This window comes from Alosa pseudoharengus, unplaced genomic scaffold (assembly GCF_046254945.1).
Source record: "Alosa pseudoharengus isolate Yale_2024_CS ecotype anadromous, Long Island Sound unplaced genomic scaffold, YU_APseudo_1.1 YU_APseudo_1.1_scf_21, whole genome shotgun sequence".
NCBI classification, from domain to species: domain Eukaryota; kingdom Metazoa; phylum Chordata; class Actinopteri; order Clupeiformes; family Clupeidae; genus Alosa; species Alosa pseudoharengus.
The window spans coordinates 31,462,518-31,485,017 of record NW_027468674.1 but is presented as its reverse complement, the minus strand read 5'-3'; the positions used below and the strand labels follow the sequence as shown (position 1 = coordinate 31,485,017).

The following is a 22,500-nucleotide window of genomic DNA, read 5'->3' as shown; positions in this document are numbered from 1 at the left end:
AACAATGCATGAGTTTTTAGGCCTACCAATGCAATGACATAGCCTAGCCAACACAACCTTCAGATACTGGATGAGACAGACAGAAAAACAACTTCTCGTTACTTACATTCTCGTCAGTCAGAGAACGAATTTGCTCGTGGAAATCGTTCATTCTAGAGCGCGTCAAGTGTGAATTCATCCTGAGGACTGCAGGGAAAACTGAAGGTGTCCAGGTTACTTTGTGTGTGTGTGTGTAACCACAAACAGCGGATTGTTGCCAAGGGCCCAGGGAGATTAGTAGGCCTAGGTTGTAAATGTCAGAGAGTTTTCTAAGGTTTCTGTGAAGGAGTTATTAGGCCCACGTCCAGTAGGCCTGGTTTTACTTTAAAAGCCTGTAGGCTAGTCTAAAACAACAGCCATCAGCCATGGATGTTGCCATCGTCATTCCTATATATTTATTTTTAAGTTTATGCTGAAAACTATGTTATGTTTGAACAGGTATTCGCAATTAGGCAATATCAATAAAGACAGTGGTAGCTCGTCATTCATAGCCTACCCCTGACAAACAACACACCGTACCAAAGAACCCAGGCGTCATCTCTTTTTTTCCATGGAACTTCTCGTTCATGTTGCATGCTCATATTATTCACGCGTCACTAGGACGCTCTCGTGCGGTGACGGTTGGTAATGCAGAGAACAACCACCACCAACAACCCCAGCAGCAGCCAGGCCAGCATCGGTTGACAGGAGGACAGAGTAACAGCAGAGGATACTTTTCTTAATTTCTGTCAAAAAGAGAAAGAGCAGCAACACCACCTGACAGGTGCGTGACAATGTCCAGTAACGTTACAGATAAACCTCGCCCTGAACGTAGAGGCAGTCTTCGACCAAAGGTCTCAAATGTCGACATCGAGGTGGACGACGATGACGGACATCACAAAGGCGGCTCAACAGTTTGGAAGCCTAAAACAAAGTTGGCCTGTACTTACAGAATGGGACCCATGCGTAAGTTTTTGCCACATGTGGTGAAAAATAGAGCCCAGGAGATTCTCGACAAAGCTTTCACTGACCTGACTTATGACCACGATCACTGCCGAGAAGTGGCTGAGAAAGTATCAACGGACATCATGGCTTTTCTAAAGGAGCAAGTGTTCGACCGATATCGGTATGTGGTCAGGGTGATAATTGGCGAAAAGAAAGGACAATCTGTAAAGATCGTGGGTCGTGCTCTCTGGGATCAAGAAACAGACAATTTCCTGACCGTCACTCACGAGAACCGTCATTTGTACGCTGTGGCTATGATGTTTGCCGTGTATTTCGAATAACAGTAAAACTGGATAAGCAAATGACAGCAATGGTTAAATATTTGTGTAAGAATTATTTACTATTAAAACAAATGATACTTTGATCAGAAGGGCTAAATTTGTCGCTAGTTACACAGACTAAGTTAGGCCTACAGTACACCCAAGAAGTAATCCAGACAGACTAATAGGAAAACAATGTATAAATCATTTAATTAAAATATTACAGACTTCTATACAGCATATAAGGTTGTTTTACAAAATATTGAAGGCCTGTCCAATATTTACAGCTCATGAGGAAAAGTGAAAAATTCACCAAACTGCTGAAACCACTTTGGTGAGGTTTAGGCCTTAACTTTGCATCAACTCTCTCTCTCTCTCTCTCTCTCTGTCTCTCTCTCTCACACACACACATACACCACAAATAAACAGGCCTCCGCTGCTCAAGGCCATCAACAAGCTGGCACTGTAGGTAGAAACAACAAATATTCACTACAAGAGTCAGAGGCACAGCTCTTGTCAGTCATTACAAACACATTCTTATAAAACAATATCCGATCATTTCACACGTGAATAAACACATTAGAAGGACAATAATGAATTGATACAATGACTGCACAGCAAGTGCATTAGTGTGATATTAAACTTGGAAGCAGTGACAAGAGCACGTATGACTGAATGATGATTCCATGAATGACCAACAGAGGGAGCTAAATAGAAAAGGGTCTCAGTCCGGCAGATTCTCGTCCTCTTCCTCCTCCACCACCTCGTCCTCTCCGCCGCTGTCGTGGTGTGTGGTGTGCGTGAGGTGGTGAGAGTGGGAGTCCCGGTTGTCTCCACGGGCCAGCTGAAGCCCAGTGGCGGCCTGCAGGGCGACGAGGCTATCCTGGCTCACGTAGAGTCCCACGTTCACCGAGGGCAAGGTACGCCGCAGGTCCTCTAACTTGGAGACGGCCTAAACACACACACACACACACAATTATATACACAATCAAGAGTGGGAGAATGGCACTAGCCCTATTTGTCAGTCTGTCTTTTACAGTGGAACTATTTCTAAACTGACAGGATTGAACAATGTGGCACTTATCCATGATTGTTTTGAATAAGAGTTTTCTAAGTGTTTCTTAAAATCTACAAGATTTGCAGCTAGAAAATGAACATGAGCACACACACACCTGCTGGTAGTTGCCCTGTTGGCAGTGATGCTCCACCAGGAAGCCATAGACGTCACCCACTCTGACAGCTGGGTCCAGATCCGGCTCCTGCAGCAGTGTCTCACACAGATGCACTGCCTCTGCAGGCTCGTCTTCGTACAGCCTGCACACACACACACACACACACACACACACACACACACACACACAGCCTTGTATGACCAAAACAAAGAGACCGGGTTGCCAAATACAGACATCTCAGAGAAAATATGAAGTTATCACGTCGTATGAGTACTTGTAAACTGAATTCAGAGAGGATTTTGTTAGAAATTGGGACATAAAGCATTTTGTCATTACCATGTCTCAGTCTCATAATTGCCCTCTACTGGAAATCTTCCAAGTACAGATTATTACGACAAATACTGTAACCATAAATAACTGGATATATTTTTAAAACAATCTCTAAAGTGAAGATGTTTTAAAACACCAGTTTCTGTGATGCAATGATGTTAAAAGAGCAATAGCAACAATTGTAACCATGACAATGGGAGATACCAGCTGTAATATTAGTACCAATATCAACTTCTAGAGGAGGTCATCCTATGAAGATCTCAAAGAAGATCTCACGTCTGAGTGGAGGGAATGTTTTACCTGCGTGCCTGGATGAATTTCTTCACACAGGAAATTCGGTGTGTGAGCTCAGACATTTTACTGTCCTGATCATCTGCGTTTCGACCTTTCGCTTTTGATAAACACTTGTAGGCCTCTGTTAGTGCACCCAACGCCTTCTCATAGTTCTGATAGTCGTCAATCTCCACCTACAAACAAGAAAAAATACACACACATGCACAAAAGAAGTCAGAAGTCAGGGAAATTTAAAGCAACACCAAAGAACTTTCCCTCTGTCGCACGCACACTATTTGTTTATCGAGCACCGGCTTTGCAAATAACGATGTCCACAGACAAGGTAGAATATTTTGCATGACTTATAAAAGTACGATGTTTTGCGACATCAGATGAAGTCAAATTAAGTTTCTCATTCCACCGAACTACAGATCCGCTACCCGATCTGGCAAACTTAAATAGTGTGGTTATAGCCGATAGAGGGCCGCGAAAGCGAATGCAGAATTGCCGTTCACCCTGTTACGAGTTGATGAAGCACTGAAACGATTTTGGAAACATTATTTTAAGGTACAAAAAACTCTTTGGTGTTGCTTTAATTCCGTTAAGAATTCCATCTGAGACACGTCAAGACACGCATATCGCTCACCTGTGCACAGGCCTCATAGAAACCTGCAAGCAGGTCAAGAGCTCTGCCCTTGGTGTAAAAGCTGATAATGTTCTTCATGATTTCTGGATCTTTCCGCCAGTCCAGAGACTGCAGGTAGTTGGCGGCCATGATGAAGATCTCCTTCTGACGAGACACTCCAGCGAAAAACACAATCTTCTCTGTGTCACCAGACTTTAACAGAGCACGCATTGCCTGCAGACAGACAAATAGTTATTATTTTGCCATTGCCTAGTATGGCAAACATGTTCCTAATAGGCCACACCTGTAGAGTGATGAACAGTGTGAATGCTTTGATTTACAAGGGACACACAGCATTTTTAATTTTCATATCAAGAAATGTCAGTTTCCGCAAAGCAAAGTGGGGAAGATCAAACATGAGAAAAGCAAGCGGCTTAAGGGCATGGCAGTCTGAGTATATGAGTGTAGATCATGGATGTGTGTGGGACTATGGATGTGTGTGTGCATTTGTGTTTGCTTCAGCCGGAATTACATCTTATGAAGCACTTTCACCTTCATTTTATTGCCAGCCTGAGTGTACTTCTTAGTTGCTAGGTGATAGTTGCCCTGACGCATGCAGCAGTCAGCTATTCGCTCGAGCAGGTTCTTCCGCTCCTCTTCTGATAGGTGGGCAGAGCCACGTGTCACGGTCATTCTCTCCGCCAGCTCCTCAGTCACGGTCAGGCTCTGGTCCAAACACAGCTGCAGGGCCTCATGGTACTAAACACACAACATAACCCACTCAGTTTAAAACACATCTGCCACAGAAGACCACAGTCAACTACACCATGAAGGGAACACTGCTGAACAAATGCCACTGAGCACTAACACATTATCACATCCACACATGGTAAAACTAGTCATCACTCAGACACACAGTTTTAAGGCCCTGGCACACTAAAATGTGTAATTTTGTATGTATTTTTTCGGCCCCTCAAATCCGAATTGCTGTTGTAGGAAACGTCATTCACTGACAGATGCCGAAAATGCACAAAATCGAACCTGTTCTGAAACGAAAAACTTTTCTGATGGACAATTAAGTATTCTTATTATCTTATCTTACCTTATTACAAAAGAGTCAGTGTACAAACGTGACTGAAAAATAATAACAACCTCGTGTTGTGTCAATCACATAAAAAAAACGGCCTTTAGACACATACAGAGAACAGACACGGACGGACACACGGACCTTCTTGGCAGCAACCAATAGTTCCACGGCCTTGTGGTACTGGGTGTGTTTAATGAAGAAATCTGAGCAACGAGCCAACAGGGCGGGGTCACTGTTCTCATTCAGGTCCTCTGCGATCAGCTGCAGAGCACCAAACTGCTCTGTGGAGAAGGCCAACTCCAGAGCCTTGGAGACGTGGCCAGCCTGAGGGAAAAAGGTCTCATGAGGAGCTCCATTACACCTGTTCACCACACTACTCATACCACCCACACTTTGTTATTACTGTGGGTGTGTGTGTGTGTGTTACTGACCTTGTGGTACAGCATGACAGCCCGGTCCATGTGTAAGTTTTTATCCTCATAGTAGCAAGCAGCCTCCATCATGTCTTCAGGATTGCTCAGCAGAGCCAGGTTTAGGAGCTGTTCATCTAGGTTGTTCTCCTTACACAAGCGAATGGCATTGTTGTAGGCCTGTGCCCGTGTGTAGAAGTGCACCGATTGGCCGATTTCCTCCTGGCCCTCATACTGCCGGGCCAGGTGATAGGAGGCAGCTCTGTTGCCCGTCTCATTGGCTATCTCACTTGCCTGTCACCAAAAAAGCACCAATGCAATGAATGACTCACCACCGTGCAAAGGTCATCACCTTTAACTGAGGAAAGTGTACTTTCACAAATAGTTTCTTTAGTAATACAACAACAATAACAGGACTGGATTTCTGATTCCGGTTGGTGACCTGGAGGATGACTAATACAAGGGTCCTTTATTGGATGACTATCTGCATCATGTTACATTCTAACAATTCTTCCCCTTGTTATTCAGGTGTACTACCTTCTGAATGTTGCCCAGGTAACAGTGGACTCGCACAAGAGACAGGTAGTCCTGGGCTTGCTCATAGTAGCGGAGAGCAGACTCCATTTCTGATTGGCTCTCCAGGTATTGCGCCCACCACTTATACAGATTCCTGCCCAATCACACGAGACAATCAGACATTACATCACCGCATCCTTGAAGCATGCACATCATGCACAACGTGACAACCAGAGGGGTGGAACTCACTTGTCCTTCATCTTATTGACGTAGATCTCCAAGGCGAGGGAGTCGTCGATGAGCATTCTGGGAACCTCCACGCGGTGGGTGTCCGACTTCTCATAACTGTGGACAGATGGACAGACAACAACAGGGATAAGGAAGTGGTGACACATAAGGGAAGAGTGATGGGGCCACCAATAAAAGATGCAGGAGGGCTAAAAAAGGGCTTCGGAGAAACGGCAGGATGTCCTGACCGCAGGGGAGGATCTGGTGATGTCACAAACATACACTCATATATAATCAAACAAAGGTAATAGTGTACACACACACACATACACACACTCACACACTGACAAGGGAAAAGGAAGAATGACTGAGCTCTGATTATATAATTTGGCATGGCCACAGTCAAAGTTAGAATTCCTTGCTGTCATCACATAAAAACAGCACTAAAAATGATCCTGCCACCAGAGGATTTGACATTAAATATGACCGTTTGTGACGTAGTTCAACTCAGTGGGGAACAATTATTGTATGGTCTCCAAAACTATGTGCACCTTTATGACCATGTAACTGAATATTTCTGTATGCTGTTTGAGATGACATCAGTCATCTGACCTTGAGGAACTTCACTAATTCTCATATTTATTAGCCACTTGGGGAAAGGGTGGATACATTCTGGCTCTGACGAAAAGCTAAATTTGAGCTCAATAGCCAAGTATCTGGCTTAAACAATCTCTACCAAAACAGGTTGGCGAGTGAGACTGTGAGAGGGCCTCACTAGCTGAGGGTGGTGGTGATGGTGGTATCTCTAACTGTGAGACTGTGAGAGGGTGGGGGTAACTCACTAGCTGAGGGTGGTGGTGGTGGTGGTATCTCTAACTGTGAGACTGTGAGAGGGTGGGGGTAACTCACTAGCTGAGGGCGGTGGTGGAATCTCCCATGGCCTCCAGGTGCTTGGCGTAGCTGTAGTAGGTGGTGCGCAGGTGCACGCGGTCATGGCTCTCGGCCGTCTCGATGGCCCGCTGCCACTGCCCACACGCCTGGTAGAACTTATTCAGCAGGTCATAGCGGCCACAGGAGCGGTACAGACGCTCAGCCTCCTCCTGAGACACCAGCAAGACAGACAGACAGAGACAGAGACAGAGGGGGACCCAGCAAGATAGACAGAGACAGACTTGTTTTCTAGACTGGAATGCCATGAGCCAACATAACATAAGACTGATAGAGACACTACAGACAGTAGTTATGAGGTGTGTGTCTGTTTGGACATGGAATAGAGTGAATCTTTCCAGAAATGATGTGCACCTTCAAATGTGTATCAGAGTCACTATTGACATGAGTTCATGTGCATGTGCAATCATGAGTTCTGATGAGGCTAGGTGAGACTGTGTGTGTGTGTGTGTGTGTGTGTGTGTATATATATATATATATATATAGAGAGAGAGAGAGAGCACAGGAATTGGTCTCACCAGCATGCCCAGCTGTGTGGCCAGCATGGCGACCTGGGCCTCCAGCTCGGGCTCCTTCTCGGCCTCTCTGAGAGCCCTTGCTGCTCTGGCGTTGCCCATGTTCCCAAGACAGACCCGCGCCACGTCCAGACGCCGGCTCTTTACACACATCCGCGCCATGCTCTCCCAGACCGCCTCACTAGGGACATGGGGTATGGAGAAACAGTAGGACACCTCAATATTAACACAATGTAAACATGAAAAAGGTTATTTACCAGTACCATTTACAACACCAATTATATTTTCACAAATCATTCAATGTATTGATATGCTATATTTAAACACAGTTTTGAAGCATAAGGCCACTTGACATGTCTGATGGCACATTTTTGAGGAGGGGAGATGAGGTCATACAACAGGGCCAGGTGGTCATGTGATGTGGTATGTGAAACTTTTCAGTGACATTCCTTCCTATAGGCTGAGAAACTGAAGAAAATAGGAAAAGCCAACTGGATTGCTTGGCACCCGGTCACCACTCAGCCTTCAGAACCCTGAACTTTGTTAATTCCATCCCACTCATTCTGGTACATTCCATCCCTCTCTTCATCTGGGTCCCTCCTCCGCCTGCTCTTTGAATTCCACACCCATCTGGTTCTTATTTGAGTGCGCCGCCGCACCCACCCCCCTACACACATATGGGCTTGTTTATTAAAGTTAGGCAACAGGAAATTCCCTGAATCTTTGGGGGCCCAGGGCCGGGCTGAGAGCGGAGCAATTCACCTCACTCCAGAGAGAAAGACAGAAAAAGAAAGAGGGAGTGAGAGAAAGAGTGCAGGGCAGAGTGGGAGGGCGAGAGAGAGAGAGAGGGGGGGGGCAAGCGAGGAGTGTGGGAGAAAGGGACAAAAAAGGAGAGAAGAAAGAGTGTGGGGGGGGGAAGGAGGAGGGGCTGTGCTCTGCCGTCCTCTACCCCTTTTCCTCAGGAAACGCATCCTGTTGCTGTTTGACTGCAGGAGCACCGCGCTTGTCACAGAGAAAGGCAGGGAGAGAGAGAGAGAGAGAGAGAGAGAGGGAGAGAGAGAGAGAGGGAGAGAGAGAGGGAGAGGGCAGGAGAGAGATAGCAATGGGAAGTAGGGAGAGAGAGAGAGAGGGAGGGAGAGCAAGCGAGCAGAGGGACTAAACGCTCACACTAGCGCCCACTCTCAGCTTTCACCTTCAGACCTCTAGATCTCGCTCCTCAGCCTCTCGCTCCGCACGGGCAGACCCACTCGAGACGCTTTCAACGCAACTCAGTATCAAACTCTTATCTGGGGCCGCACAGACAAACTCTCCACACAACTCTCCACACAACTCCAGCCTGGCTCCATGCATGCCTGTGCAGTGGAGGAATAAGACTTAAGGATCCCACTGAGAACAGCCAGACTGCAAGAGCAAGAGCACGGCAACGGAGAACCAGCTCCAACCACTTTTTTCCCTGCTGAGAGAGGGAAGAGAGAGGGAAGAGAGAGGGGGGAAAAAACCCGAAAGAAGAAAAGGGGGGAAAGTGGGGATCCCGCCTCCTCTGCTGGGCAGCTGCAAAGTCCGAGGAGCAGAAGCGGAGAGGAGGGTCAGAAAAGGACCGAGTGGGAGTCAGGAGAAAACACCAAGACAGACACCCACTGGGCTGAGGAACTAGAACTAGAAGGACTTCAAAGGACAGAGAACCTTCAGAGAAAAAAAAGAGAACAGAGAGAGAGATCCAGCGAGAGACGGGGGAAGAACGTGCCAGAGCAGGAGGAAGAGGAACAGTGTCATGGCCCAGGTGCTCGACAGGAGGCCCCCTCAAGTGCGTTCATCAGAGGAAGAAGGATAAAGACCCCCTGGCGTCGTACGCAACCCCCCCTCATCCCCCACCCCTACGGACAAGGATGAACGGAGATGTTCTCTAGCTAACACCACTGGGTTGAATCATCCCATCACCTGAACACTTAGTACTTGTGCGTGCGTGGCGTGCCTGTGTGCACGGGCCAGTGAGCGAGTGCAAGGGGGGGTGGGGGTAGAGCGTGAGAGAGGAGCCAGGGGGGGGGGGGGAGAGAGCGGTCGCGGAGGGCTGCATGGCGGTGCAGCGTCTGGTGCTGGCTGCGGTGGCGGTGGCCCTGGTCTCGCTGGTGCTCAACAACGCGGCGGCCTGGAGCCCCAGCTGGGTGCTGCAGTCACTGGACGGCGGACGGCGCCGCAGCGTGGGCCTCTGGAGGATGTGCCCGCTGGAGGGCAGCCGGCCGGACGAGCCCGAGGCGGCGGGCACCCGGGGACTCTGCCAGGGGCTCAGCTGGGGCGCGGATTACGCTGGCCACCAAGAGTCACGCAGCACGGTCAAACGTAAGTGTCCTGGAAGGTGTGTGTGTGTGTGTGTGTGTGTGTGCAGATACACTGTACACGTGACAGCTCTGGTACTTCTGCACTCTCATCCTCTGGTTGTCTTGTGGTGCTTGTAAAAGTAGTATTCATTGTTACCCTAAAGCCACCTTTTGCGATGTAGTTTGAATCTTAATCCTCATATGCAAGTTGCTTTGGATAAAAGCATCAGCTAAATGTAAATGTAAATGTAATTGAAATATAGATGTGACAAGAAAACCAACTGTGGTAATGCACTCTTAAGGTGTATCTTAATATTCCTGGAATATTCTTTTTTTTCCTGGTTAAATCGATATTTCAAGTTGAATTCCTTCCTTTAATGAAATGGCCTAGTGTGAGTAAGAGCATCCTGGCGCAGGTTAAAGGGATCTGTGTTTGCTCTTCAGTCTGGCCTTTTGTTGCGCTGCTGGGCAGCCCTCTCAGCTGGCTTCCATGTGCTTGCCAGCGCCTCTGCATGAATGGGTCACGACCTAGCAGCGCTGAATGGGAATGAATGGCATTTAAACGGATTCCTGGTGTTCCTCGGCCTCATTCACTCAGCGTGTAAACACAGGTGCGGGCCACTGGAAGGGCTGCATTTACTAAATCAACATTTGTTCAATTCAATCAGCAACTTTGGTTACAAAAATGGTTGTTGCATGTTTTTAAACCAGTGAACAAAGCTAAGGGCGACATGGTGTTCACTGATTTGTGTATGTGTACGTTTCTATACGTGGATGTGTGTGTGCCCAACCTGAAGCCGTGGGGTGGCATCTAGATTAATAGTAATTGGATAACATTGGAGGTACTCCTGAAATACTTATCTTTCTTTATTAAAAACAAGCCTAGGAATATAGGTTTGAAATGACTCATTCAAAATGACTTTGATACCAGTTTAGAAGTCCGTGATTCATTTATCCTAGATTAGCTATAAATAAAAGCCTGACACTCTTTGGCCATACTCTACATGAGTTATCTGTGCGGATGGCCCAGAAAAGGATCATGGGTAGCAGGAAACTCTGATTCTGTGAGGTATGCTGGGAAACAGGAAGGATCACCCACACAGGATTCTCAACCACAGCTGACAGAACATCTGCACATATTTACAGTAACAGCAAAAGAATACTCTCCCTCTCTGTGTGAGAGTGAGTGTGAGAGTGTGTGTACACTTTTGTGGCCTCTTGTATTCTCAGCTTCTTACTCTGATCATTGTCAATATTTTCAATTTCAATCTCCGTTCAGAATGGGTTATTTTTTGGACGTTTACAATGGGAAGCACATAAGGGGCCTTCTGGTTGTTATTCCTTTACACTGTGTGCCTGTGAATGTGTGTTTGTCTGTTTCATCCAATGTTTGTTCCCCTCTCTCACCCCAGTGCAGTTTGACATGATGCGTGCCTGCAATCTCCTGGCAACGGTTGCCCTGACGGCAGGTCAGCTGATCTACCTGCTGGGGCTACTGGAGCTGAAGTTCATTACTCAGGACTCCCAGTGGTGGGAGGAGGCCATTGCTGCCCTGTTCCAGCTAGCCAGTGAGTGTCCCTTAACTACTGACCACTTTCCTTTCTTTCCTTCTAAGACACACAGACACACAGACACACACACACACACACACACACACCTCAACCAGTACTGATCACTGATACACTACTGACCACTTTCCTTTCTTTCCTTCTAACACACACACACACACACACACACACACACACACACACACACACACACACACACACACACACACACACACACACACACACTATTTAAATACCACTGTAACTACAACCCACAGAGAAAGGCTTTTTTTTTCTCCTGGTGTGCATAGTTGAAGTGACAAGAGTTGCGTGTGAGCAGCCCTGCAGACCACATTGATAAGGGGGGAGGGGTCGGCTATCTGCTGCTTTTATTTGTTGTGAGACGCTTGCGAGCAAAAGCAGACGCTGCTTTGAGGATCTGTAACAGAACAAATATCAACAAATAAAGCCCACCCACCCCAGTGGCTCCCCGCACCCACCCGCAATCACAAACTCCACAACAATGAACCGGGGGCCCCGCCAAGAGGCAGCCCACGCTTATCAGATCACACCGTCTTCTTGGAAAGCCTCTTCACTCAAACCGGCACCAGGAATAGACACACAGTCTGTGTGAGTGAGTGTGTGTGTGTGTGTGTGTGTGTGTGTGTGAGTGAGTGTGTTTAAGTGAACCATTTCTTAAAATCACCAAGTGAATCATTTCGGATTGTGACCAGTCCTATGTATTAGATACTTTATTGATCCTCAATTGGAATGAAGTATTGACAAAACTAGACTGTAGATCAGGTCAGAGAGCATCATCATGTAAGAACAGATCAAGTGAACCTGCAGTACTGTCACACCGACCTTCTGAGCTCTGTGTTCTTATTCGCTCCTACTGTAATTGAATGTGTTTGAGTGTTATGCTTCTTGCTACTGTGTGATCTGGTGTGATAAGATGTTTGGCTGTCTCTCATTGGGCGTTTTTCCATCACTGGCCAGGGAAATGCTATTGCCACTGGTATTGTGTTCAGGAGAGGAGTCCTTCTGCGTGTGTGTGTGTGTGTGTGTGTGTGTGTGTGTGTGTTTGTCTGGTTGTCCGAGGGGAAAACGGGCCGTGTCCGTTCACGGCGTCTGTTCCTGAACTTTCTGTAAATGCTCGGCAAACAATCTGTGTTGGCCGTCCACTTGAGTTTGGTGGCGGAGCGCGAGCTTTGTGTGGCTGTGTGCCGTGTGTGTGGCGAGTGCGCGGGGTGAGGGCTGGACAGCGCAGTGCAGCGGCGCTGTGTGAGAGTGTCACAGCTGGGGTTATATTTAGTGTCTGTGAAAGAGACCGGCGAGAGACGGGCAGGCGCCAGGATTTCCCTACGCAGGACGGGGAAGTGCTGCCACTACCTGTTATGCAAAATCCCCTGAAGCCCTGCGTCCCGTGCACACACACACACACACACACACACACACACACACACACACACACACACACACACACACACACACACACACACACACACACACACACACACACACACAGAGGGAAGAAGAAGGGGATGTAGAGGGGTGGACTGTTAAGACAGAATCCACAAACCAGTACCATTTGTTTGTCCATGTTTGTTCAGTGTGGTTCAAACAGACCACTTCTGCCTCCTCATGCATATTGAAGCCCTTCAAACCCGCTAAACCTTCAAACCCTCTAACCTCCAGAACCACATCTGAATGCACTCCCTGACTTCCAGCAAGACTGGATTCCACCGAATCTCTTCAAGGCGTCTTATTTCTTAGGAGGCTTCCGAAGGAGGCCGTGTCTCATTTCCTGTGCTCTTACGGAGAAGGAGTGAGCGCAGGGGATGGATGGCAAGGAGAGGTCAGGCCAGACTGGGCCGTCCCTGGGAACGGAATGGGCCATGTCCTCGGGGGGATGAGAAACGGTGGGGTCACCTCTTACGGGTCAGTGGTGGTCAGTGACCCAAGGGAGGTGACACGACCTTAGCTGCTATTAGGAAAAGCCGCCAGCCAAACGGATTAAGAAGTAGAATGACGAGTCTTCCTTAATAGTCATGCCAAAAGACAAAGTGATGATAGGGGGGATTTTCAAAAGACAAACTAATTAAAACTAAAGTAACTATGTATTAATTACACAGATATACAATATAATTGTTTCAATACCGCTACCATGCCAGAAAAAAAACATTTGTGTGGTCACTGTGTACTGATAGAATAGGGGCCTTAAAAAGCAGCTACATAATATGCTCTTTGTGAACGGATGAAGGATTACATTGTGTAGCTTCTTGGACAAACTGTTGGCGACGTGGTTATCATTGAGAGCTGACAGGTGAAATTACAGAGAATTAAAAGGAGGTAATTCGGCTCTCATTCAATATGAATGGTGCACTGCTGTGAATGAGTTATTTTTGCTCAGTGATAGTCTGCAATGCCAAGTTTTGGTTTCCACCGCTATCAACCTCAGACTGCAGAATAACACCAGACACACATTCCAGTCCGACAAGCAGATTGCTGCAGAGGTCCTGCCCACACACACACACACACACACACACACACACACACACAGACACTACAGTAAGATTAGCTAGGGCCAGGTTACAGATGAATGAGGGTGAGGGGTGATGTGTGCATGGTCACACAGTTGGCATGGTGCCCACCACACCTCCCGTGACACTGGGCAAAAGACTAGTCAGCTGGAGCAACGCAAAACAAAATGGAGTATCTGTAGCTGGGCCAATCAAAGTGCTACTGCCTGATACGCCTGAGCATATGAAGAAGATCGATCCATCATCCAACATCTCACTCACTCCACAACAACATCTCACTCAGAATGTTTCATATACAGTATGGTACTCATACAGAAACGCAGGAGTGTGTTCTTCCAGAGCCTGCTGGTAGATAGAAGAAGCAGACAGCGAGAGGGAGGGACATGAAGAGGGTGGGGGAAGGGTGGTCAGGGTGAGGGGTGAAGGAAGGATATCAGGGATTAGACAGTGCCAAAGAAAACCTACAGTTACATATGCTTACTTAGAAAGACAGAGCCGCAGAGAGAGCAAATGATAATTTGTCATATCACACCCACACACACTTTAAATAAATCGGCCGGACAGGCAGGCCCCAGGATACACACTGGTTCATATCCCAAACTGCTCTCAGCTCTCCCCTCCTTTCCTCTGGACACATATATTCACATATATTCTCCAGACAGCATTTCCTCCGGCCCTCTCACATCTAAAAATATATGTTAAGTTGTATTCACCTATTTTATTTAAACTGGCATTGGAGGCCATTTAATAAAGATAAGTTCTTTTCTGGGAGGCAGTGTGGAGTGTTAATCTGTGCGGGGCTCGTGGGATGTGCCGACTCCCCTCAGCTCTGGCCCCCCTGGCCTCTGCGCTGGACTGGAGGAATGCGGCGTGTCCATGAGTGATTTCAGCTTGAGCGGAGCGGATGAGATAAGCCTGCGATGGGAGGTGAGCCACTCGGAGGATGTCATAGAGTCATGTTCGAGGGCTGCGCCAGGATCAGTCTCCCCCTTCGCACGCACTTACCGCATTCATCAGGGCCTGCCAATATCGCCACATCCAAAATTAGAGCCCCTCATATGACATATCTAAGCAGACACTGATTTGGGATCAGTGCTGTGTCCGTCCATGACAGTAAGACCAGATGGAACAGGAGGCAGTGGTGGCGTCGGACAGTCTAGGAAGTCCTGATTTGTGATCGGTCTTCTGTGTAAACAGTACCTGTCCAAACCAGAGCAGTTAAAGGCTGGAGCCACAGCAGGGCCTGCGAGCCAAGTGAGGTTGGTGTGGGGGTTGAGCCAAGTGAGGTTGGTGTGGGGGTTGAGCCAAGTGAGGTTGGTGTGGGGGTTGAGCCAAGTGAGGTTGGTGTGGGGGTTGAGCCAAGTGAGGGTGGTGTGGGGGTTGAGCCAAGTGAGGTTGGTGTGGGGGTTGAGCCAAGTGAGGTTGGTGTGGGGGTTGAGCCAAGTGAGGGTGGTGTGGGGGTTGAGCCAAGTGAGGGTGGTGTGGGGGTTGAGCCAAGTGAGGTTGGTGTGGGGGTTGAGCCAAGTGAGGTTGGTGTGGGGGTTGAGCCAAGTGAGGGTGGTGTGGGGGTTGAGCCAAGTGAGGTTGGTGTGGGGGTTGAGCCAAGTGAGGGTGGTGTGGGGGTTGAGCCAAGTGAGGTTGGTGTGGGGGTTGAGCCAAGTGAGGTTGGTGTGGGGGTTGAGCCAAGTGAGGTTGGTGTGGGGGTTGAGCCAAGTGAGGTTGGTGTGGGGGTTGAGCCAAGTGAGGTTGGTGTGGGGGTTGAGCCAAGTGAGGTTGGTGTGGGGGTTGAGCCAAGTGAGGGTGGTGTGGGGGTTGAGCCAAGTGAGGGTGGTGTGGGGGTTGAGCCAAGTGAGGGTGGTGTGGGGGTTGAGCTGAGAGAGAGTGGGCTGTGTGAGGTTGGTGTGGGGGTTGAGCTGAGAGAGAGTGGGCTGTGTGAGGTTGGTGTGGGGGTTGAGCTGGGAGAGAGTGGGCTGTGTGAGGTTGGTGTGCTGTTGCTATGGGCGGCCGTACTGAGCAGTGCTGTGACGGAGGCTGCTGTGGAATGCGTCCCGTTGAGTGTGCTCAGGCTCAGCATGGCTGTCCATCAGCATTACCTCCCTGCAGTGGGCTGTTGGGGGCCACAGAGGAAACAGAGGCAGACCAAAGCAGCCTGTGTGAACGTCAACTATTCTGATTCTTATTCTTGGTCTTTTCCTCCAATCCCACCATCTTCCTTTGCCTTCATTTGAGTGTGTGTGTGTGTGTGTGTGTGTGTGTGTGTGTGCGTGTGTGGGAAGTTAGTCACTCTGACTATTAATTGGATGAATATTAATATTAATTATGTGAGATCAGTCATTACCAAATCACACTCGTCTGTTTCCAGTGCAGTGCAAAAGGTCGGGATAAAATTCTGAAGGACGAGGGCTTAGTAGGGAATGTTACAGTTACATCATTTCATTATGGTGCTATAAATTGTGAGTGTGTATCTGCATGCATGTGTGAGGCTTCCATGAAATCAGCTCCAGCTTTTTCCAATTATAGCTCTGGCTGGAAGCAAGAGCTCACCAAAAGTGGCGCAGGATAACAAGACTTTACTCAACACAAAAACACCCAGAGATGAACATTCACATACAATCAAACTTACTACACTTGAAGAGAAGAAGAGAAGCAAACAAACAATCATGCATCTTTCTCCTTTTCTCTCTCCATTTCTCTCTTTCTCTCTCCTCACACACTCCCTGACGTTCATTCCCTGACCCCTGACCTTCTCTCTCTCTCCATAGGTTTTGTGCTGGTGATTGGTCTGGTGACGTTCTACCACATACAATCAAACTTACTACACTTAAAGAAGAGAAGCAAACAAACAATCATGCATCTCTCTCTCTTTCTCTTTTTCTCTCTCCATTTCTCTTTCTCTCTCCTCACACATTCCCTGACGTTCATTCCCTGACCCCTGACTTTCTCTCTCTCTCTCTCCGTAGGTTTTGTGCTGGTGATTGGTCTGGTGACGTTCTACCGCATCGGCCCGTACACGCAGCTGTCCTACTCGTGCTACATCAACATCGCCGCCTGCCTGCTGGCCACACTGGCCGCTGCCGTGCTCATTTGGGACATCCTGCATCGCCGCGACGACTGCCTGAGCCCGCGCGTCATCGTCATTAGCCGCTCCCTGGCCACCAACTTCAGGCCACGTCTCGATAACGACTATGTGGAGTCGCCGTGCTGACACGAACACATGCTAACAGTCATGGACACAGAGATGATGGAACGGATTACTGATCTTTCTAGAACACCTCCAGAACTCTGACACTGGGTGAAAATGAAGAGCTGGGATGAACAGGGAACGTTAAAGCCCTTTGCACGCATGAACACACACACACACACACACACACACACACACACACACACACACACACACACACACACACACAATGACAGACTAAAATGGGTTGGGACCTTAATGGACACTGAGAGGATGGTTGAATATCAAGCTGGATCTTGACATATTTCATTTTCTGGGCACTTATAAAAGAATAGCCAAAATATATGTTAAATATCTAATTGTACACATGTTTATACCTGTAGATATGATAGAACTGAGATCGATTTATAAAGTCAGAAGGAGCTAGCTATTCCACACATATAATCAAGGCACATATCCCTATTGTGGATTCTTTGGTACCTAATGCTGATACTCTATCTTTTAGATACCTAGCAACATGCAGGGCACTATGACCAGGGGGGCAAATTACAGAACCAAAGAGGGTTTTTATAAATACCCCAATGCCGATACCCCAATGCCCACACACCAGCAATAAATATCCCATTTATTTGCACTTCAAACATGCGCTAATCTAATGTAGATGTATGCAATGCCCCTCAATTAGCATTTGAGGTAAATATGGGCTTAGTAGGCTAACAGCATCTGTATCACAAGCTGTAGGTAGGTTCAGTGTATTAAACGGTGAACAAGCGAAAAGATCTAGAGGTCAGTATTTACTTCTACATTGCAGAACAGGAAATGGAAGCTATGAAGATGTAATATTCAATTCAAAAGGTTACATTACAACTGATTAACTATCTTGCTTATTGCTACATAGTATTTGGCAAGTGTTGCTCTGCAGTGAACACTGTTATAATGAAATCCATATATAAAAAGCATGAAAAAGTTGAATTTCACGACGAGTAAAAAATAATGGCTCAACTAGCACAACCAACCAAGTAATTCATCTAGACATGAATGGGGACTGTTTTCACCAAAATTAACCAGACAAATAAAAAAAAGTCTACCTCCAAGTTTCTAAACATGTACTGCTACACATGACTTGCTCATACTATACTCATACCTAAGGACACATAGACAAGGATTAGGGCTTATACTACACTCATACCTAAGGACACATAGACAAGAATTAGGGCTCATACTACACTCATACCTAAAGACACATAGACAAGGATTAGGGCTGGCCTTTGGCATGTTTGAAAAATTTGAAGGGAAAAAAGTGAAAAAGAGCTGGACATTCACAAGATTCACAAGTGTTCCGCTTGTGTAGACACAAAGGAGGGGGTTTTACACAAATCACAAATCACTTTATCACAGATCCCATCTATATTGAATGTCTGCTCGCTTGAGGTACATGTACTTAAATTAATTTAATATAGTACTGTTTAAGTATGCTATTCTGTTATCCAACACCTTCTTAACATCTTATGGACTTTCCAAGGAGGGAAGGAAAAAAATAATTATGGAGGCAAATACAATAAAACATAAGAAGACTAAGATCTAAATGTGTGGTTTTTCTTTAAATGTGCTCCTTTAAGAAATATACTTTCACAGACTTGCGAGCTGAAAGAACTTATACCTGGGTACTTTTTCTTTTGCTAATTATTTGGCAGTATTTTTATTCCAATTGTTTAAATACACTTCCATTTTTCTTACGCATTGACCTTTGGCTGGTAATGTAGTACAGGCCCTCAATGACATGGTCGAATGAGAGCATGTTTACATATCTACCTGCTTTCCATTAAGGGTGAGCAATTAACCAACTTTTACACATATAGTAATTTCTTATGAATTACAAACCAAAATTCATCTAGTGATGAATTAGGCATATCAGGTTGTAATTTTTTATATGCTAAAATCTGAAAGCAAACACAAACAAATATAAATTCCTACATTTCAATGTACCTAATGTACCTAGTACTGATGTCCTATATACCACATACCATACAACATATGCCTTTTGTCACAAAGGTATTTTAAAACTTCATGGCAACATTATATTGAGGGAAATCTGAGAAATATCTGACATATCCTTATTTTAGGTACATTTTAGGCCAAGTCCTGTTTTCCAAGTCTATTTCTCAGATATACAATTATACGTTTATTATAAAGTCTAAGTCAGGCTTGTATCTATCAGATTTTTCTTCCCATCCACTGGGCAGAAAGGGAGAGCATACCTTTTAGAAGAGGTGAGTTTTATGTGTAAAACATGTCCCTGAACTGTGAAGCTACAATCTGTATACATAAATGGCTATCGTCATGTATGGGTGGATATTCCTGTTTATGTCAACGACAACTTATATCAAAAAGAACAACTAAATCCTACTGTAGGTGGCTCATGGCAAATTGCAAGCACAAAAAATACTTTTTTACGTAATTGTTTAATTTCCGCAATTATTGAAAATTTAAGTCATTTTTACATTTTTGTTTAATTCTACATTTTTCCAACTCCATAACAGGACTGAGGCTGATTATGACTGACCATTGTTCCTAATCTACTGGGAGGTTTTCTTCCCCATAATGAATTGGCCTAAATGTTTTCCCATAAATACAAGAGCATGAATGGCAATGTGCTGTAGCAAAGGAAGAGAATTTCAAACAAACAGAAACATGGTAAAAGGATATGGTGTACAAACAAGAATGTCGCTGTGCATTTCAGATGTCAACCCCTGCAGCTTGCTCAATGGCCTGTGACTGTGTGTCTGTGTGTGTCCCCGTGTGTGTGTGTGTGCGAATGTGAGTGTGTGTCAAGGACAGTCTGAATTACAGGAAATGACTGTGGGCTGAAGACACACACATTCACATCCATACTAATGACACCAAAAAAGCTGAAATGTTAACACAAAGTGAGCACCATGGCTTGGTATGTATGAGCGTCAGGCTGAAAGGTAAGAAAAGGTTTTTCACATGGATAATGTCCCAACTTTTACTACTCTAAGATACAGCCAACACACTTCCATAGACTGAGAGTGTGTACAAATGTGTGTGCGGTGTGCATGACCGAGCGGAATGGGGACCTGTCCTGAAGCTGTCATCACTGCTTCCAGTGAGACTGATCTCGGATATGGCCCTCTCTGCTCCACTGAAACGGGGAATGTGTGTGTGTGTGTGTGTGTGTGTGTGTGTGTGTGTGTGTGTGTGTGTGTGTGTAACAATGCAGCTAGTACGTGCGCATCCACATGTGTACCAGGGCATCTGACGCAAAGACACACTTTTTAATGATGCAACTTTCTCCCTGATGTCCTCATCTCCGTCTCTCTCTTGACATGACTGGCACCACACACACACACACACACACACACACACACACACACAGACACACACACAGACACACACACAGACACACACACACAGACACACACACACACACTCACACACAGACACACACACACACACACACACATCCTTTCCCTGACCTATTTCAGTGCATGGCCAATAGCACTGTGAGAGGATGTATGTGTGACGCTCTGTGTGTTTATAGAAGCACATCCCTTTGCCCCTAAATTTATCCTGCCAGTAAATGACACACACACACCTTCAACAATGGTAAAGAACCACCAAGCACCACCAACCACCAGGTCCTCTATGCGACAAAAGCCTTAGAAGAACCTGTATGAGCCTCTGGCTCCATGGTAAACGATAACTGACTACATGCCTTGCTCCAAAATATAAGGTTACTACTACCATCAGTGTGTGAGCGAGTGAGAGTGAGTATTTAAACAGTAAGACTGGCCTATCTTCCTGTACTAACACAACAGTCTCACACACTTACACACTCATGATCATGCCAGCCAGCACGTCCCCCTCTGATTGCTCAGTATACTGTGTACAGACGCATCCTGTGCATCTGTGCATGTGTAAGTGCACTGTCTTCACGATCTGTCGTGTACTTGAGGATGTCCATTGAGGATGTACAAGACAATTAAGTTCAACAACTAACAGCATGTGAACACTAAAATGAGAGTCAAGTACACATGTATATTATTATTTGGCTCCAGACAGTCGTCATGCCGCTAAATTATTCTGATCTTCACACCCTGACATTCCACCAAAAATGCACATGACATTTCACATCAGCTTCTTTGAATGCCATTGCTTTGATGTGATTGGGTGTAGTTGTTATGATGCTAAAATGAGCAGCCAGCCAGTGTGTGTGTGTGTGTGTGTGTGTGTGTGTGTGTGTGTGTGTGTGTGTGTGTGAGTGCATGCATGTGTGTCTGTAGGCATACCTCTTGATGAGTTTGATAGCTTTGAAGGCCTCATCCATGTCTGAAATGGTGAGGTAGAAGCTGAAGTTGAGCAGTGCGTCTCTGGTGGGCTTGTCACAGTTCTCCAGGCCGGTGAAGTCGCGCAGGGCTCGCCGCACCACCATCTGAGGGGCCGCACTGGGCTCCCCCACCTCAAAGCCCTCGCCAGGCTACGGGGACACACATGGAGAAAACTTAGCCACTTTCAGGGTATCTGCAAACCAGGCAGATTTCAAAGCACTAGTAATGAAGCTGACTGACCACTTAGTCACCTTGCATTGCCCTTTGCGTGGTGGAAAAAAGCAAACAGCAAAGCTGTCCACTGTCAACTAGAACGCAGACTACATTCCGCTGCTAGCGCAGTATACAGATTTAGGGGTGCAGATAACCAAAATGTAAACAAAGCAGTGCTAGCTTAGCACTTTCACACTACTCTTACTCACCAAAGACAGTGAGTAATCTACTTCTAATAAAAAAAATATGTATGATTACAACTTAGTCACAAATGACACTGGTATTGTCAGTCTCAAAGGAAGAGCCTAAGGAGAAAAAAGGTAAAACTGTGGATCAGATACAGTCAGAGGCAAAACACAACAAGGATTGTATCTCCATATGGAAACATCTGATGATCACTATCTGATGACTACACTGTGCTTATAAGCAACAAGTAGGCAAGATATTCAGTCCAGATGGTTCCAAAGGTGATTCAACGTTTTGTATCGGCCACAAACAAACTGACGGAGGTCTGTTAGTGGTGCTGCGCACACAACAGACGCCCCTCGATCACCCAGATGTTATCAGACGTCTGACTGTCAGCGAGGTCTGTGCTCACTATTAGTCACGTATGTTAACTAGCACTAGTGATTACTAGAAGTGCTGAGGAGAACTTCTGGGAACTGCTGTCCCTTAATGAAGAGACAAATGGGGAGAGGAAAGAGGGAGGGAACAGAGGAAAGCTAGAGGGGAAGTGAAGAAGTACTCACAACAGGGAGGAAGAGACCACCCCTCCGAAACAAGAGCTGAAGTAGACTCCCCGAGAGGGAGACACAATGGATGTGTGTGTGACGGAAAGAGAGAGAGAGAGAGAGAGAGAGAGAGAGAGATGCAGAAGATGGAGGTAATAGCATGCGATGTGAAAAGAATAGAAATGGCAAATTAGAAGAGAAAGGAAAAAACCTGTTTTGCATAATGTAATGAAA

The 22,500-nt window shown here is 46.4% G+C and overlaps 3 protein-coding genes across 4 annotated transcripts in view; 1 reads left to right on the top strand and 2 right to left on the bottom strand.

The window, feature by feature from the left end:
• ccdc78 (coiled-coil domain containing 78) overlaps positions 1 to 151 on the bottom strand; it is a 4,549-nt gene extending 4,398 nt beyond the window's left edge. Inside the window, exon 1 of the mRNA XM_076298826.1 lies at positions 107 to 151. Within this exon, the coding sequence (XP_076154941.1) occupies positions 107 to 151 (45 nt within the window). The remainder of the gene's footprint in view (positions 1 to 106) is intronic.
• A 1,361-nt stretch (positions 152 to 1,512) lies between these two features.
• The window catches only part of ift140 (intraflagellar transport 140 homolog (Chlamydomonas)), a 31,764-nt gene continuing 10,776 nt past the window's right edge, over positions 1,513 to 22,500 (bottom strand). The window contains exons 18-29 of the mRNA XM_076298627.1: positions 21,284 to 21,471; positions 7,391 to 7,568; positions 6,834 to 7,024; positions 5,946 to 6,041; positions 5,718 to 5,850; positions 5,202 to 5,474; positions 4,912 to 5,094; positions 4,236 to 4,442; positions 3,705 to 3,917; positions 3,086 to 3,252; positions 2,456 to 2,597; positions 1,513 to 2,235 (exon numbers count right to left, since the gene is read on the bottom strand). Of these exons, the coding sequence (XP_076154742.1) occupies positions 2,008 to 2,235; positions 2,456 to 2,597; positions 3,086 to 3,252; positions 3,705 to 3,917; positions 4,236 to 4,442; positions 4,912 to 5,094; positions 5,202 to 5,474; positions 5,718 to 5,850; positions 5,946 to 6,041; positions 6,834 to 7,024; positions 7,391 to 7,568; positions 21,284 to 21,471 (2,199 nt within the window). The 3' untranslated portion in view covers positions 1,513 to 2,007. The remainder of the gene's footprint in view (positions 2,236 to 2,455; positions 2,598 to 3,085; positions 3,253 to 3,704; positions 3,918 to 4,235; positions 4,443 to 4,911; positions 5,095 to 5,201; positions 5,475 to 5,717; positions 5,851 to 5,945; positions 6,042 to 6,833; positions 7,025 to 7,390; positions 7,569 to 21,283; positions 21,472 to 22,500) is intronic.
• Positions 9,434 to 18,553, top strand: tmem204 (transmembrane protein 204). Of its 2 annotated transcripts, none has more exons than XM_076298624.1 (3): positions 9,434 to 9,724; positions 11,115 to 11,270; positions 16,753 to 18,553. In XM_076298624.1, the coding sequence occupies exons 1-3, from the start codon at positions 9,460 to 9,462 to the stop codon at positions 16,995 to 16,997; spliced, it is 666 nt and encodes a 221-aa protein (XP_076154739.1). In that variant the 5' UTR covers positions 9,434 to 9,459; the 3' UTR covers positions 16,998 to 18,553. The 2 variants fall into 2 exon arrangements, with proteins under 2 accessions (XP_076154739.1, XP_076154740.1); XM_076298625.1 differs by lacking the exon at positions 16,753 to 18,553 and adding an exon at positions 16,555 to 16,739.

Coding starts and splice junctions, on each gene's coding strand:
- tmem204 (XM_076298624.1), top strand. CDS start 9,460: ATGGCGGTGCAGCGTCTGGTGCTGGCTGCGGTGGCGGTGGCCCTGGTC. Junction 9,725..11,114: donor GTCACGCAGCACGGTCAAAC/GTAAGTGTCCTG, acceptor CTCTCACCCCAG/TGCAGTTTGACATGATGCGT. Junction 11,271..16,752: donor TGCCCTGTTCCAGCTAGCCA/GTGAGTGTCCCT, acceptor CTCTCTCCGTAG/GTTTTGTGCTGGTGATTGGT.